The 15,624-nt window shown below is 39.5% G+C and overlaps 2 protein-coding genes across 2 annotated transcripts in view; one reads left to right on the forward strand and one right to left on the reverse strand.

Moving 5' to 3' along the window:
* The window catches only part of prkcaa (protein kinase C, alpha, a), a 75,703-nt gene extending 65,410 nt beyond the window's left edge, over nucleotides 1–10,293 (reverse strand). The window contains exons 1-2 of the mRNA XM_089007141.1: nucleotides 9,978–10,293; nucleotides 7,404–7,435 (exon numbers count right to left, since the gene is read on the reverse strand). Of these exons, the coding sequence (XP_088863267.1) occupies nucleotides 7,404–7,435; nucleotides 9,978–10,144 (199 nt within the window). The 5' untranslated portion in view covers nucleotides 10,145–10,293. The remainder of the gene's footprint in view (nucleotides 1–7,403; nucleotides 7,436–9,977) is intronic.
* A 1,120-nt stretch (nucleotides 10,294–11,413) lies between these two features.
* On the forward strand, nucleotides 11,414–15,410 carry LOC148892910 (beta-2-glycoprotein 1-like). Its single transcript, XM_089007142.1, has 8 exons — nucleotides 11,414–11,571; nucleotides 12,218–12,394; nucleotides 12,701–12,797; nucleotides 13,278–13,354; nucleotides 13,502–13,690; nucleotides 14,520–14,699; nucleotides 14,902–15,099; nucleotides 15,236–15,410. The coding sequence occupies exons 1-8, from the start codon at nucleotides 11,502–11,504 to the stop codon at nucleotides 15,298–15,300; spliced, it is 1,053 nt and encodes a 350-aa protein (XP_088863268.1). The 5' UTR covers nucleotides 11,414–11,501; the 3' UTR covers nucleotides 15,301–15,410.
* Nucleotides 15,411–15,624: the final 214 nt, after the last annotated feature.

Here is a 15,624-nt window from a genome sequence, read left to right on the forward strand (position 1 = left end):
TCAGGGATTCATATGACTAGATTTATCGTCCTATCACTGACATCCAGGAGGGGAAAAATAATAATCAATGTCAAACTTCTACTAGGGCAACAGGCCTTTCCAAGCCAAGCAGAAGGAGGTACAAATACAGTCTTCTTAAAAGGTTCACACCCTCAAATTGAGGAGAACAGGATGTTTAAACTACATGGATGTGTGGGGGTTTAACCAGATAAAATCTAATGTTTTGAATTGTTATCAACATGTAAATTTCTATAAGGCAGTCTATTTGAAATCTAATTAATCCAATCATATTGATACTAGTATAAAACTTTTATTAACTGTTTTGTCATGTTTTAAGAAAGATTATAAAATGCTGAACAACCATACAAGTGTAAAAAATGTCTTTCATTGCTTGGGTTACGCATGCCAGAGCAATTTTGTTGGTTTCGTGGTCTCAATTACAACACTTTTCCTGCTTTTCAGTCTACTAGCAATAACCTTAAGTCGGGCTGCCGGTTTTTTTTTCCAGGCTTAGTTTTTGTCTGTCTTGTGTGACCAAATTAACTGATTTTAAAAAAAATTTGAATTTCTGTCAGACTGATGATCACTAAAATATTTTTGGTCAGTCTCTCTGTACTTAATGGCCTTCAAGAAGTCTAATTAATGCTAGTACACTGCCCAGTGGTTGGAGAACCTTGCTGTACATGACGCAGGGCTTCAGACTACCCCAAAATTTTCAGGGTGCAAACTGTGAGTCGACGCAGAGTAAATATTCATTCTTTTTCATTAGAATACTGACACACAGGCTGAAGTGTGGAGTAAGAGTCTCTCAGGCAAAAGAATAAATGTAGTATTGTAAAAAGAAAAGAAAAAAATGTGCAGATTTACTCCTCACACAGCTGCAAATAGATGAACACATTAACTTGGAATTTTTCCACATAGAAGGGCAGTCCGGAGCCTAGTGGACAATGCTGAAACTTGAATGCAAATATGCAAGACGTGATGCAGACTATTGAACTTTCATTACATTGGACTCGGGAAATGCTCTCCATGATAAAGAATTTTAGCTCACAAAAATGTGCTTTTCAACTGCTTTTCAAAATGTCTCCATCCGAGACAGCTTTTTGTTGCACTTCAAAGTGCATGCCGGAATATAGGGCAATAGACTGCAAAGCTCCATCAACTTGAGTGTAAAATCTTATGTGAAGGATCGTAATTGAGTAAGTGAAAAGGCCAAACAACACAACAAAAGGACGTCATTGTTATGATGCCAAAAGAAATGTGAAATAACATCTTTATTCATATAGCGCTTTCACAACAGCTGTAACAAAGCACTACCCAGAATATTTATCCTAAAATAACAACAATACAAACAAACAATTCAATTGTGAAAGCTCTGTTACTGCACACTTGACATTTGCCGACTGTTGCTAAACTCTCAGTTCTAATGATGGAGGTCAAAATCATCTTTTCGGCTCAACAGTCTACATAATGATCAAAATCTGTAACTGACGGTGCCTGTTCCATTTTCCTTGCCTGTTATTTTTCTTACAGCCCCTGCATTAGATAATACCATTATTACATCAAAAACAATTAAATGCACATTAGACTGTAATTCACAGCCTGGTGCATTAGTCTTTGCTCCATCACCGAGCTATCTAATATACCTCTAATGTATACAGTGAGTAATATCCCGGACTAATCCTTAGTAATGTTTAGTGCTGCACCTCACCAGGGATTAAGCGAGCCCTCACACTTTTAAAAGCATTCTGATCCCAATCCAAAGTAGGTTTCACCTCTGAAAAGGTTCACCTTTCACAAAGTGCTGTATGAGCCTGACAACAGCATGGAAATCCAGGTCAAATGTTTTTTTTCAAAGAGGTTTGTCATGGTTGCGAACATCTGCTGAAGCAAATACTGAACTCAGCCAAACAACCTCTGCGTTAAATCGTCATAGCCTTCAAAACAGCAACAGCGAGAATCCATATACACGTACAGCCGCTGTATCTGCGCCCAATAATATTTTTTTTCACCGAAAAGCCATTTGAAATTATAATGGTTGCCTAATGATCCCATTAAAATACCTTTCAAGCGCTTTCACCACTTTGTTGGATATCATGAAGCAAGATATTGACAGAGTACTTTTGAATGCGGCTGCAATGATGAAGATAATGATCTTTGCATTGTTTTCAGGATTCTATTACATATTACATCACTGCTTATAATTGAAGAAAAGGGTCACCGGATTTACTTCAGAAGTTTCAAAAACAACATCTCAGAAACTGTGTACGTGATGTGTGTATTTGTTTATGTATAACAGCAGGATGGCCAACATAATGTTCACAAAGGCTTAGTGACTTAGTTGACGACGATGGAGCATGATAAAACTCGTAATCCACGGGTGATTGGGGGCAACTGATGGTGGCAATATGTTCAATATACAGTAAAGTCTCGTTAAATCGATATTCAAGGGAGTCCGAAAAAATATCGATATAACCGGGACTATCGATATATCCGACCCTGTTTGCATGTAATTTTCTCCGTGCGTGCATAGAAATAGTATCGATATAACCGGGACTATCGATATATCCGATATCGATATAACGAGACTTTACTGTATATGTAAATACTGTAGATACATTTGTCTATAACTGCTATCCCATTGTTGACCAGCAGATGGCTGTGCTTTATTTTTTTTGACATTACGTTGGGTTGTTGTCACTTCCGGTACAGGTTTTACTTTCCGCGCTACTTTAAGTTTCATTTTTACAGAGAAGACGTCGAGAATGGACATGCTTTACCGATGTACTGTTTAGCAAGGAAAAGATAAATAGGACGAAGATCAAAACTTTCATTTCGGACGGAAAGCAGGCAAAGTGGTTTGTACGATTTTATTGCATACGTTTTATTGCATTGATGTAAAGTCCAAATGTTTATGTGTAAATAATAGCTATAATTTTATACTTGTTTTAGTTCTACTGAGGTGTTGGTAGTGTGAAATCACACCATCACATTAAAGAATTAAGCATCAGTACCGGAGGATTGGCTGACTCCAAAGTAAAGCGTATTACAGTCATCGAAGTTTTGTGCCATCCAGGTTTTGATTTCCTCCAGGCAGGATAAATTGTCTTTTTTGCTCAGTAGGACATAGATCTGACAGTCATCTGCATAGCAGTAGACGGGAAACACCATGTTTCCTTCAGATGGAACCCAATGGGAGCTGGTATAGTGAGAACAACATAAGCCCCAAAATTGAGCCCTGCGGAAAACCACATGACTTAGAGGCAATACGTGACTGTAGGGGAAAGGCAGTGAACAAACGCAAGTATGGGGATGGGCATCACTTCAGTTGACTTCTTACACCACTGTCTCCTTTATTGAAGGCGTCCCATCAAACACTGAGATGGACACCATGACAGGGCCATATCAGTCTGTGAGTATGTATCGGTTTGGTCAGGGTTTCCGTAGAGACTTGCGAGGTGATCAAATACAGAATCAGCAGAAGTGACACAGTAGCAAATACCAATGTGCCATGTAGAAGTGTTCTTGGACACACATATACTCAATCAGCTGACAGCAATGACGCAAACACTGTCTGACACACACAATACGTATTTGTCTCAAATGCACATTGAGAATTGAGGTGATAAATAATGCAGCTGCCATGATGGGTTAGTCTCTTCTTAATGCGGCTGAATTGATTAGTGAGAAACAGGAAGAGACGTGTGAGGCTTTCGGGGAAATACAAACTGCAAGGCCAACCTGGTTGGAATATTTTAAAGTACACATGTTTTATTTCAAATCATCACACTTTCAAAAGAAGATTGTGAATGGGCTCCAAATATATGACAACATTGTGAACATCTCCTTTAGTGAATCAAATTAATAAATACATCGATTTCAAGGCCAGTCGCTGGTGGTGTAACAGTTTATTTGCCTGATTTCCATCAGTACAGGGTGCAACCGACCTTTTGCCCCAAATCAGATGGGATAGGTTCCAGTTTCCAGTGTCCAGAATGGATGGATGGATGGATGGATGGATGGATGGATGGATGGATGGATGGATGGATGGATGGATGGATGGATGGATGGATGGACGGACGGACGGATGGATGGATGGATGGATGGATGGATGGATGGATGGATGGATGGATGGATGGATGGATGGATGGATGGATGGATGGATAGATGGAATTTAGAAGCCTTTATATGAGCACTGGTCAACTGCATTATTTTCCCTAGTTTTTCAAACAAAAACCATCCATCCGCTTGTCCTCATAAGGATTCCTTATGGGACGGAGCTAATCCCATTTGTTTTTCGGCGGTGGGCTACCCGATGGACTCAAAACAATTAATCTCAGAGTCACAACAACATCAATAAGCGTAAAAGATTGGTTGAAAATGATTATTTATATCAAATAGTTACAGTTCACAAATCATCATGGCCTTTGGCATTTTCACTTAGAATGCCATCTGGTATTCCCTCCGTTGTTGCACATGTGTGAATGTTATGCAATGCTACGTTTTTCACAATTTCATAAGCCTGTAAAAGACATTTTATTTTTAAGTATCAACAGGGAATATTCTGTGGTTTGCAGAAGCTGTTAATGAAGTCCCCAGACAAGTTGTGTCCATAATTTGTAAAATAGCTTCAAATGACTTCTACTGAGCCTATTTTACAAAGATTCCACAGCATATAGCTATATTTTACGTTTTAAGACTCTCTCTGAATATTCAGGAAGTCTTGTTTTTGAGTTGGTGACGAGTCCGTACGTGACGTCACTAAAGGACCCTCCCCCGACCGACAAAAAGACAAATTGTAGCACTCAAATAGATAGAAAGCTAGCTAGCTATCTAATATATAGCTAATCTAGAGCTAGCCAGTGAGCTAGACGGCTGATAGATAAGATAGATAGCCAGCCAACTAGACCGCTAATAGCTAGCTAATAGCTAGCTAATAGATAACTAACAGATAGCAAATATCTTCCTGTGCAAATCTGCAGTAGAAATAATGGTTATCATATTTTCATGTTTAAGGAATATTTGTTCAAAACTTAATGATTAACACAACTCAGTCAAACTGCTCTATTTTGCGGGGGGAAAATCAAACACGAGACTCATCAGAATGTCCTGCTTATGACACTCTAATCACAAATGTGATGTAATGCCTATTTTTAGCAAAAGGACATTTACGGGAATGAAAATGAAATGTCAATCCTGTTACAGAAATGTCACCCTCCCATTTATCACCTTGTCATTTTTCGAGCAGTGACTGAGAGACCGCCTGGCTATACTGTAGCACCTGACCTCCATTTTATAAGAGGCTGAATAATTCATGCTTCAACAGATCTTACAAAGTGAGGACCTTTCCTTCTTTTAAAAGTTGCAGCGGAAATGATCACCTCAAGATAGGGTGCTCATTATTTATGTAACATGTCTGGAAGGGGAATTGATGAAAAGTGAAAAAGACATGAGCAGGTGAAATTCATTTTTCTATCATGGGCTTGGAGACAAAATGGTTCGCATTTGTGCTTTCCAGTCAAGAGGATTGGACTTTGAATCTTGCACCCTTCCAGTGTTTGAATATGCCGATCTACCTGATGCTTCTGTAAGTTTTGCCAGATACTCTAGGTGTCTCTCAACATTTTCAAAAATATGTGTGAGACTGTCCTAAGAATGCAAGTATGAATTATGTGTGTGTTTTATCCATCTCATGTGGCAGCCACTTTGCCACTTGCTGTCGACCGAAAATGAAATTGCAGTGATTCAGGGCTAAGGTAGCAACAGTCGTGACTCAGCGGTTTTCCGAAAGCAAACTTGATGATGTTAAAATGGACACAAACCTGTTGCCTTGTCAATTTTATATCTGACCACTGTCTCGGGACCAGCACCATCGCACAGTCACTATTTCTCGAACACGCAGGCTTGTGAGAGAAAAAAAATGTCTTCCTTTTGACAATTTAAAGGACAACCGACGTCTCAGGACAAGTTGTGTCCATAATTTGTAAAATGGCTTCAAATAACTTCTACTGAGCGTATTTTACAAAGATTCCACCGCATATCGCTATATTTTACGTCTGAAAACAGCATGTTGCACCAAAAAGAGTCAGAAGAGGGCGACCAAGCTCCATATAAGGAATTTATCAGCCTGTGGAAACGGGCTGATTAATTCCTCACAGGGAGCTTGGTCGCCATTTTATGCCTCTTTTCTGGGACGCTACATTGCAGTCCAGATGCTTCAAAATAACACGGAAGGACTTCTTTAATCGATTACAAACATGTATGCTTTCCTCTTCAGAACTATTTGAATGATATTCATAACTGGATGTGTAACAAGAAAGCATATTCTCCGAATCTGAAGCCATTGATTCTCCAGCAATGCAAGACGTCTTGGCGTGACGTCACGAACTGGGGGCGGGACTTTCTGAAAATGCCCAATTCGCAGCTCAATTTTTTGCAGATTTTGGACACTTTAAGTCATTTTTATTGGTGTTTTGCATTTCAATAAAAATATCATACTGGGTGTTTTGGATATTTTAGATGCTATAAATGTTTATTGGAATGTTGTGTTCAGATATGACCTGTGAATTTGTCACTCTCACTGACACTCTTATAAGAAAAGCTACCAATTACAAGGGTCAAATGTCTGGCAAGGTGTTTATGTCTACAAAAGACATGTGTGTCAAGATTGGTATGAGCGAGCCACCAATAATCCGGTATGCATTGCACCTGGTCACACCTGCTACATTGGAACTGTCACATCAAGCACAATTGTCATACACACACACACATACACACACACACACATATATATATATATATATATATATATATATATATATATATATATATATATATATATATATATATATATATATATATGGACTGGATTTTTTTGGGCAACAACATGTAGAAAAGCAAAAAGACTCAATTCTGGTGGATGTGCATCTCTGCATTGCCGCTATGTCTCTCAATTACGTTACTTCTCAAATCGCTCTCAGTGAGCTGTGTGTTTTCTACTTGCTTCCCTTCCTGCCAAATTGAGTTCTTGCCATACAACAACATGGTGCAAATGAGGCCCACATCCTTCTGACCACATGTTTTTAGGAACAATAAACACGATCCAGCTTGTGGGAAAACAATAGTTCCGTGCCTGCAGAACTGCAAGATGAATTTGAGGTGGGCGTAGGAACGGTGAAGATTTTTCTGAATGTTGTGCCAAATGCTGTTTGCTAAGGTACCTTCAACATTTTTGCTAAGGTATCACACCACTTGTTTGACTACATAGACCACTGGGATTGATCCACATCATAAGTGCGCACACACACACACACACACACACACACACACACACACACAAACATGTACACCAAAAAAAACACATCCTTTTTGAATAAGACAGATATAAAATCAATTCAGTTTACCTTGGCACTGAAATCCTTGTTTTCCAAAGCCCCTGTGGAAGCAAACATATAAGGATTAAATGAGTTGACCATTTCCACTCACACATTCAGAAGTGTCTGTGTAAGCTCTCAGTCGTACAGGAGTGGTCCATTGATGAAAAGGTTTCTTCAGCCGTCATCTGTACTTTTTACTACTGGTAGTATCGGCCCTAAATATATATCCCTACCAGTAAGACTTTAGTTCGCTGAAGAAGCATCTTGGATAAGAAGCGAAACGTACGACAACTTCAAAGAAGTACAGATGACGGCTGAAGAAACCTTTTCATCGACATTCAGAAGTGCTTTCTTTTTAACAGTTGAGGTTCTGAACTCATGATGAGAATGACAAAGAATTATAAGACATTTGCTGGGAGTTTTTTGATACTAAATCTACCCCTTGGCTTCACCACTAGACTACAAAGTCCAGGGATTCCACTGTGCACACATTTCGCATTCTTTGACTCTGGAATGGTTTTCATGCAGAGACCTGGCACTGTGTGATTCCTGCTTGACTTGCTAAAACGTCCAGTCCGCTTATCTGCGTGAAGCTGTGTTCGTGAGTCCCTCCCAGAAAACAAAGTGGATTGACTGTCCCTGCCTCTATTGATACAAAGGGGATTGGAACAAGTAGTAGTCTGTAATCACAGGACATGTTTGGCTCTCTGGACTACGAACTAAGGAGTGCCAATAGCCAGTGCGCATGCCATGCTGTAAAGCTGTCAAGGTCATAAATTCCAAGCAGTAAAGGCCATGAGATCATACTAACACCTGCAACAGTGGATGCCTATGAACACGGGCAGACATTTACTACCTCTGAAGTTGAACACAACATGTGAAGGAACACTGGTCAATTCATATCAATTTAGACCAAAAAAACACAGGGAAACAATGTGTATATATTTGTACTCGTGCTCAGAGATGTAAAAAGGCCCCATTTATGACCAAAAATACTTAATTATGAATACTGAAGACATTTTCTATACGGTCCAGTACTGCTGTGACCTACAGCATAACCCAACTGACTGATCATATCAAAAACAAAAAACAAACAAGACCAGGACCCATGTCTAATTTCAAAATGTAAAGGCAAACTGAAATCATATTTGGGAAAAAAATGAATTATGAATCATTAATGAATTAGGGAAAAAAGAAAAAAAGATCATACTATAATGACTTTATTACATACAATGATACCCTGGCTTACAAACTTAATTGTTTCCCATACACAGTGTGTAAGGCGAAAAGTGTGTATCCCAAAAATTAATTTCCCATAGGAAGCCATTAAAATGAGAATAATCCGTTCCCAGGTCCCCATAAAACATGATTTTCATGAAAAATCCCAATCAATTTTATATCTGTAGTGAGGTGAGAGAACCACTGAACCCTAGGAGTCACTTGTGAGCTCCTGGCTTGCCAATTACCTAGCTAAACACCAGGTTTTGCTTATAGCTCTCACTCTGGAGACATTGGATGAAATAAAATATGACAAATCTATTCATTCATTCATTCATTTTCTGATCTGCATAATCCTCACTGTGGTAACGGGGGGGATTCCAGCCGTCATCGGGCAGAAGTGGGGGGGTACGCTGAACCGGTTGCCAGCCAATCACAGGGCACAGAGAGACAAGCAACCACTTGCACTCACACCTAAGGACAATTTAGTGTACAGTCAGCCTGACATGCAGGCCCGAGGAGGATATGCAAACTCCTTACAGGGATTGAACCCACAACCTCTGCGCTGTTGAGGTTGGCACGATAACCACTGGACAACCTGGACACCTAATATCAGAAATATTTACCTAAAATCCTCTTTTTAATGTCTAATTCTGATTGCTGGTTTAGTAATTATTGCAGCCCAAAATGTGAAACCAAGCATTATAAAGTAAAAAGTAACATGTAAATACTCATAAAGATATATGATATATATAGCTTAGATGTCATTTTAATTTCTTCGTTGTTAAATATTGTCATAGAATGTCATTGAGCAATGTTCTGCAGAAGACGAATAAAGCAAATAAATTAACAACAACATAGTCCTAATCGACTCAACTGTTGCCTCTCAGTATTCTGCAGAATTCTTCTCAAACCAGCACGTTAAAGAAGAAAAAGATAGAATTGCAACGTGCCTCAGCAAGGGAAATCTAGGACTCGTCAGAAAGGCGCATCAGTCTGAGCAGGAAATTTGCAGGAAATGTTTTAATTGCTAAATTTGTTCAACGTTTACTTTATTGTGACTTCCAATGAAAAGGGAACTTCACCGATGGAATACAAACGGCACCACATCGCAAGCACCGTTGACATGTTTTGGTGGTTTTAAAGAGGAAATAAATAACACGATTCTCGCCATATGGCTCGGGGAATACTCCAGAACTCTACTTTTTGACATTTCAGTCGACAATTTGTGCGATTTGAAGGATCAGGTGGGGGAAATTTGCAGAGTGAAGTTGCGTAACATCATGAAGGAAGGATCGTCGGCGCAAAGTTGCAATCCAATATGCAACAGGCTGCAAGCGTTGAGGTGGCCGGGAAGGGTGGAGGCGGAGACGAATGGCTTACCAGATGAAGTCCGTGCAGTGGCTGCAGAAAGTCGGCTGTTTGAAGAACCTGGCTGTAAACTTGTGGTTCTTCACTTCGTGGACGTTTTTCTGTCTCAGAGCGCCTTTGCGAGCAAACCTATTCGCCACGTCCGCGGTTGACGAGTCATTCAAACTTGTATCAGCCATGTTGAACGCAAACAGATTCCGTGTCACTGTTTTCTCAAATGTCGTGTTTTGCTCAGGATTAAGAGAGACCCGCTGTGGTCATGCAGAGTGATCGTGGATGAGGGCTTTTCCCAGTCTGTGGCTGCCACTGGGTTCCTCCGCTGTCAACTCAAAGCACCGCCAAGTTAGCTGTGGCTGAATTCAAACAGTACATCCGCTATTGTATTCAAAATAAAAGCATTTAAATTTCTCCCACTGCGAACGCGAAGCAGATCCGGTCCTGTCGATTCGACCACACACCCCCTACTCACGTTACGCCAATTCGCAGTCAACAGAGCTCAGAGTATGATTTTATTTTATTGGTTGACTTCTGGTCACTGGTTAACAATACTTTGTGATTTTTTTATCATTCTTATTGTTATCCTTACACATACACTATTGTTTATTCTCCTCAAAAATCAAGCTGCAGAAGTGCTGCGTTGGCAACATTGTAGGCTCATTATCACACTTCGGTGTATGTTATCAGTTCAATTGTAGAGTAAGAGTAACTTAGAGTAACTATTACACGGCGGACGTGGACTGTTGCAACTGTACCGAATAAAAGCTCAACACTTTTATTTTGAAGACAAATATCCTAGTTTTGTGGGTCAACAACATGGGTTGGGACGCAGTTCATGATCCGTCCCTGGAATTGCTGTATGAGGCTACCGTCTTGCGGAAATTTTGAGGATTGCGTTGTTAAAACTTGAGGGGAAAGGTCGTGGGAGAACTGGCGTCCACGAAGAAAATAAAAACAGCTATACTGCAATCGAGTTAAATGACCCTTTGGTTCAGTTGTTTGCGCATCGCCCTCACAGTGCAAAGGTACTGGGTTCGATTCCAGCTCCGGCCTTCCTCTTTGGAGTTTCCATTTTCTGTCCGTGTATGCGATGGAATCCTTGTAAAATACGCTCAGTAGAAGTCATTTGAAGCTATTTTACAAATTATGGACACAACTTGTCCGGAGACGTCGGTTGTCCTTCTGAGAATAAAGTCATAATTCTGACTTTAAAGTCAGAATTCTGAGAATAAAGTGAGAATCTTGGCAACCTTGTTTTTTTTCTTCAATGGCCCTAATCCTCTTCCGTACCAACCTGATCTCACAAGATTGGAAACATTGTCAGTGTCTTGGCAAAGCAATGAATTAAGACTGTCAGAAGAATGAATATTATTGCTCTCAAATGAATCAAAACCAACTGCTCACTGTGTCAAAAATGAGTGGCCTTCTTATCTGTTTACTTTTGCAGTATGACAAACAGCAATGAGAAAGTGAACACACAGTAAGCAAACTGGTCACCGCAGGAAATACACATTGAATTTCTGCACTTTTCTCCTCAGGATGGAATATATTCTCAACGCTTGGATTCTAGGCACCTTTTTTACCCTTGTGACAGCACAAGAACATCACGGTATTTATATTTACATACGTTTTGCTGTCAAAGAATAGGTTTTGTGCTTGGTTATCTAAAGATTACTTGTAGATGAACCCTCATACAAAATTGACAAGATTGAGCAATCACCTGCCTGCACACTTTTATGTGGTTGTTTTGTGTCTCACAGTTAAAACGGTCTGAACTTGTGTCCCTGCTTCAGATAGCCTGATTCAAGTTTCCATGTTCGACAGCTTCCTTCCACATTCTAAAACTTGCAACAGTCTAAAATCCGCAGTGGGGTCAATATGAATCAATTCTCATTGGTCAACATTTGGCCTGGAAATGTCCAGAGGGTACTGTGCCTCTTACTCAAAGTAATCTGGGATAGAGTCCGACTCCCCCGAGATCCTAATGAAGAGAAACACTTCACTGCTTATACTAAAGAGATTCATGAGGAATTGCTGCATCTTATCCCCATTGATTTGGGGCAGAAGGCGGGCTACACAGTGAACCGGTTGCCAGTCAGTAGCTGGGCACAAAACAGAAACATTTACACTTTCACTGAGTGGGAACCAATTTCAGGCCGTCTGCATATACAGTAATTCCAGCCAATGTAACGCTACATGGATGACAAGACTTGCTTTGTTTTCAATCACTAGTCATTGTGTGTTTGTGCTTGCAGGATGTTTAATTTCTGAGCTGGGTCCCAACATTGGAGCAATGGAGTACCGGACAAAATTTAGGCCCGGTGAAGAGTTAATACTGTTTTGTAAACCGGGATACACGTCCATTTTGGGCCCTCGGAAAATTGTATGTACAGACAACGGAGAATGGACTGAAACCAAATTCAAGTGCATCGGTGGGTGTTTCATGTGACTGTAAATGTAAAAAAATGCAAGATTATTTTTTTTTCTACAAAGCACTTTCATTGAATCGTTGCATTACTGAATGTCGGGCTTTTGGTCTTGAATTTGTTTATTTACACAAAGCCATGAAAAAGAAACAATGTTCTTGAAAACAGTGTGTACTAAATGTTGATTACAGTTACATGAGGTTGATTCCGATCCAACGTTCAACCATGACTCATTAAAAAGGAAGGGTAATATGATACTCACAGTATACCATTTGTTGACTCTCAACTACAATATTTTATTCTATTTTATAGCAAAGCGTTGTCCTACTCCTGATCCACTGTCCAATGGAGATCTGTACTATGAGGATACGGTGTACGAGAGTACAATCAACTATACCTGTCACGAGGGGTAAAGTGAAATTGTCTTGTTCAATTCCATTGATGAATGTGTACAGTAATAAGAAGCCAGTAGTTTAACTGGTAAAGTTCATGTGCACCCTATCAAACTCTGAATGGTTTTAGAATGTTGTTGACGATCATAAGCATACAGTACCCAGTAAACTTGCTGGACAACGCTCTCTGGAGTTGATGAGGTGCAAAAGATCCCCCCACCCCGCCCCACATACACACATAGTATAGATGGATTAATACGGGGACAGTCTATCGTACATGCCTTGAGGAATAGAAATCAATCACAGGTAATATGACGAAATGCTGAAATACAAAAACATATTGCACGTGGGTTGTCAAATACTTAAGATACCAAATACATATAACCCAATGAAATAAGTTGAAAGTGAAAGCATTTGTGGGATAGTCCCATGTTTTTGTGTTCCAGTAGTTTTGGATAATGCTATTACCTGTATTGACAAGTATTTTCTTTCCACAGGTACACCCTCTCTGGACCCGAAAATTCAAAATGCCAAGCTGATGGAAAATGGAGTACACCGGTTCCAGAATGCAAACGTGTGTAGTCCAAAATTTCCTTCTTTCTCCCATAATGTCATTCCAATCTGGAACACAGCAAAGTAGTTGTGAACAAATCAAATCAAACACGATGTTGTTTTTGTCCATTCATTGGTACGTATCACTATATGTTCACCTGTCTTGCAGCTGTGTCTTGTGGGCTTGCTCCAATCCCAAAGTTTGGTCTTATCAGTTTTAACAAGAAAATAAGTGGAAACACAACATATTTTGGCACACACGGGACCTATAAGTGCCTACCTCCCTATGTCCTCATTGGAAATGCATATGCAGAGTGCACAGCCAGTGGGAACTGGACCAAGACACCTGAATGTCGAGGTATATTGAAAAATAAAAGTATATACCGGTACTTGTATGTATATTATTCTTTTGGAACTAAAAATGATTCCAACAAGCAAATTAATGGGACTTTTAATACTTCAAACACATTTAAAGGACAACCGACGTCTCCGACAAGTTGTGTCCATAATTTATAAAATGGCTTCAAATGACTTCTACTGAACGTATTTTACAAAGATTCCACCGCAGATAGCTATATTTTACGTTTTAAGACTTGTGCTGAATATTCCGGAAGTCTTGTTTTTGAGTAGGTGACGAGTGCGTACGTGACGTCACGGAAGGAACGCCCCTGACCGAAAAAAGGACACATTGTAGCAGTCCTTCCTTCACGTCAATGCATTTTGATGTGCTTGTTTGGTCTGAAAACGTCATGTTGCACTAAAAACAGCCAGAAGAGGGCGTCCAGGCTCCATATAAGGAATTTATCAGCCTGTGGAAACAGGCTGATTCATTCCTCAACGCAGCCCATTTTCTTGCCTCTTTTTGGGTGAGACATTTCCCCTCAAAATGGCACGGAATACATTCTTTAATCGATTGCAAACATGTATGCTTTCCTCTTCAGAACTATTTGAATCATATTCATAACTGGATGTGTAACAAGAAAGCATATTCACCGAATCTGAAGCCATTGTTTTGATTCTACAGCAATGCAAGACGTCTTGGCGTGATGTCACGAACTGGGGGCGGGACTTTATGAAACTGGCCACTTCCGGGTTCATTTTTTTTCAGAAATTGTTTTATACATTCAATATGTTCAGTTAATCAAAAGAAATCTTTCTCTATCAATAATAATGCAAAATATTTCCAGTGGTTACGTGTCCTCGACCAGAGAGCATTTTCAATGGTTACATGTCTAGCAATGACCAGAGACGTTACAACTTCATGGAGACCGTGCAATACGGCTGCAACGGTGACTATAGGCTGGAAGGAACCTTCCAAATTTCTTGCCAGAAGAATGGAGATTGGTCAGAAAAACCAGCCTGTAAAGGTAAGGCAATATAGCTATTGTACTATATGTATGCAGTTCATTAAAAAGTGGCATGCATTCAAACTTTCTGTTTAGAGATGTTTTCTTCCAATATTTTCATATGTTTTTACAGGTACTTCAGAAAAAAATGCTTCCTTTTTTTCTTTTTGCATATCATGAGACTCATGTTTTATATCTTGTCATCCATTCCTATTACCTGCAGCTCCTTGTCACATTGACATAGGAAGAGGAAGAATATTATACAAAGAAAAAAAACTCTGGATTGCAGATCTTGTGCCAAACAAAATCTTCCATAATGACGTTGTGTCCGTCTATTGCTTGGATAAAGTCAGGAATTGCGGCTATGCTGTGTCAACTCAATGCATGGATGGAAATCTCCAAATCCCCGAATGCTTCAAAGGTGATGCATTGACATGTTGAAGATATTAATTGCCCATACAAACTGTTGAAATGCTATAAAAATACCTATACAATGAGAAAAATTTAAGTCACTCAAACTGTAATCTATGTTCTAATTCTCTGTCTGTCTTTTTCAGAGCCAAGTGGAATTGAATATACCTTTCATTCTGGTTCACTTCCTTCAGAAATAGAGCAGTGCTGAGACATAACAGATCTGTTTTCTGATGGTGAATATTACATCATTGTAATACTCACAGCAATACAATCGTATTGTGCTGGTCTACAAAAAATAAAGCACATTATGGGGCTCAAGATTTATGTGATTCATAATTTGTTTGTGATATCTCATGTGGAGGAATTGAACAATGAAATACATTTTGTGAAATGAAAAAAAATATTGGAGGAAATGATGACAGTCTGTTAAACATAGCTAGAAAATGCAAGTTTACTCAACAATACACAGAAATGTATCTCAAGGCTCATTTGTGATGGATGGACCCGAAATCTAAAAGTGTGGGTGCTGTTG

The sequence above is a fragment of the Hippocampus bargibanti genome, linkage group LG10, assembly GCF_051943395.1.
Source record: "Hippocampus bargibanti isolate YZ-2025 linkage group LG10, ASM5194339v1, whole genome shotgun sequence".
Classification (NCBI taxonomy): domain Eukaryota; kingdom Metazoa; phylum Chordata; class Actinopteri; order Syngnathiformes; family Syngnathidae; genus Hippocampus; species Hippocampus bargibanti.

What these genes read in the sequence shown, in the direction of transcription:
- LOC148892910 (XM_089007142.1), top strand. Translation starts at nt 11,502, where the DNA reads ATGGAATATATTCTCAACGCTTGGATTCTAGGCACCTTTTTTACCCTT. An exon ending in AACTATACCTGTCACGAGGG is followed by an intron (nt 12,798 to 13,277) that starts GTAAAGTGAAAT and finishes TTCTTTCCACAG; the next exon opens with GTACACCCTCTCTGGACCCG. An exon ending in ACCGGTTCCAGAATGCAAAC is followed by an intron (nt 13,355 to 13,501) that starts GTGTGTAGTCCA and finishes CCTGTCTTGCAG; the next exon opens with CTGTGTCTTGTGGGCTTGCT.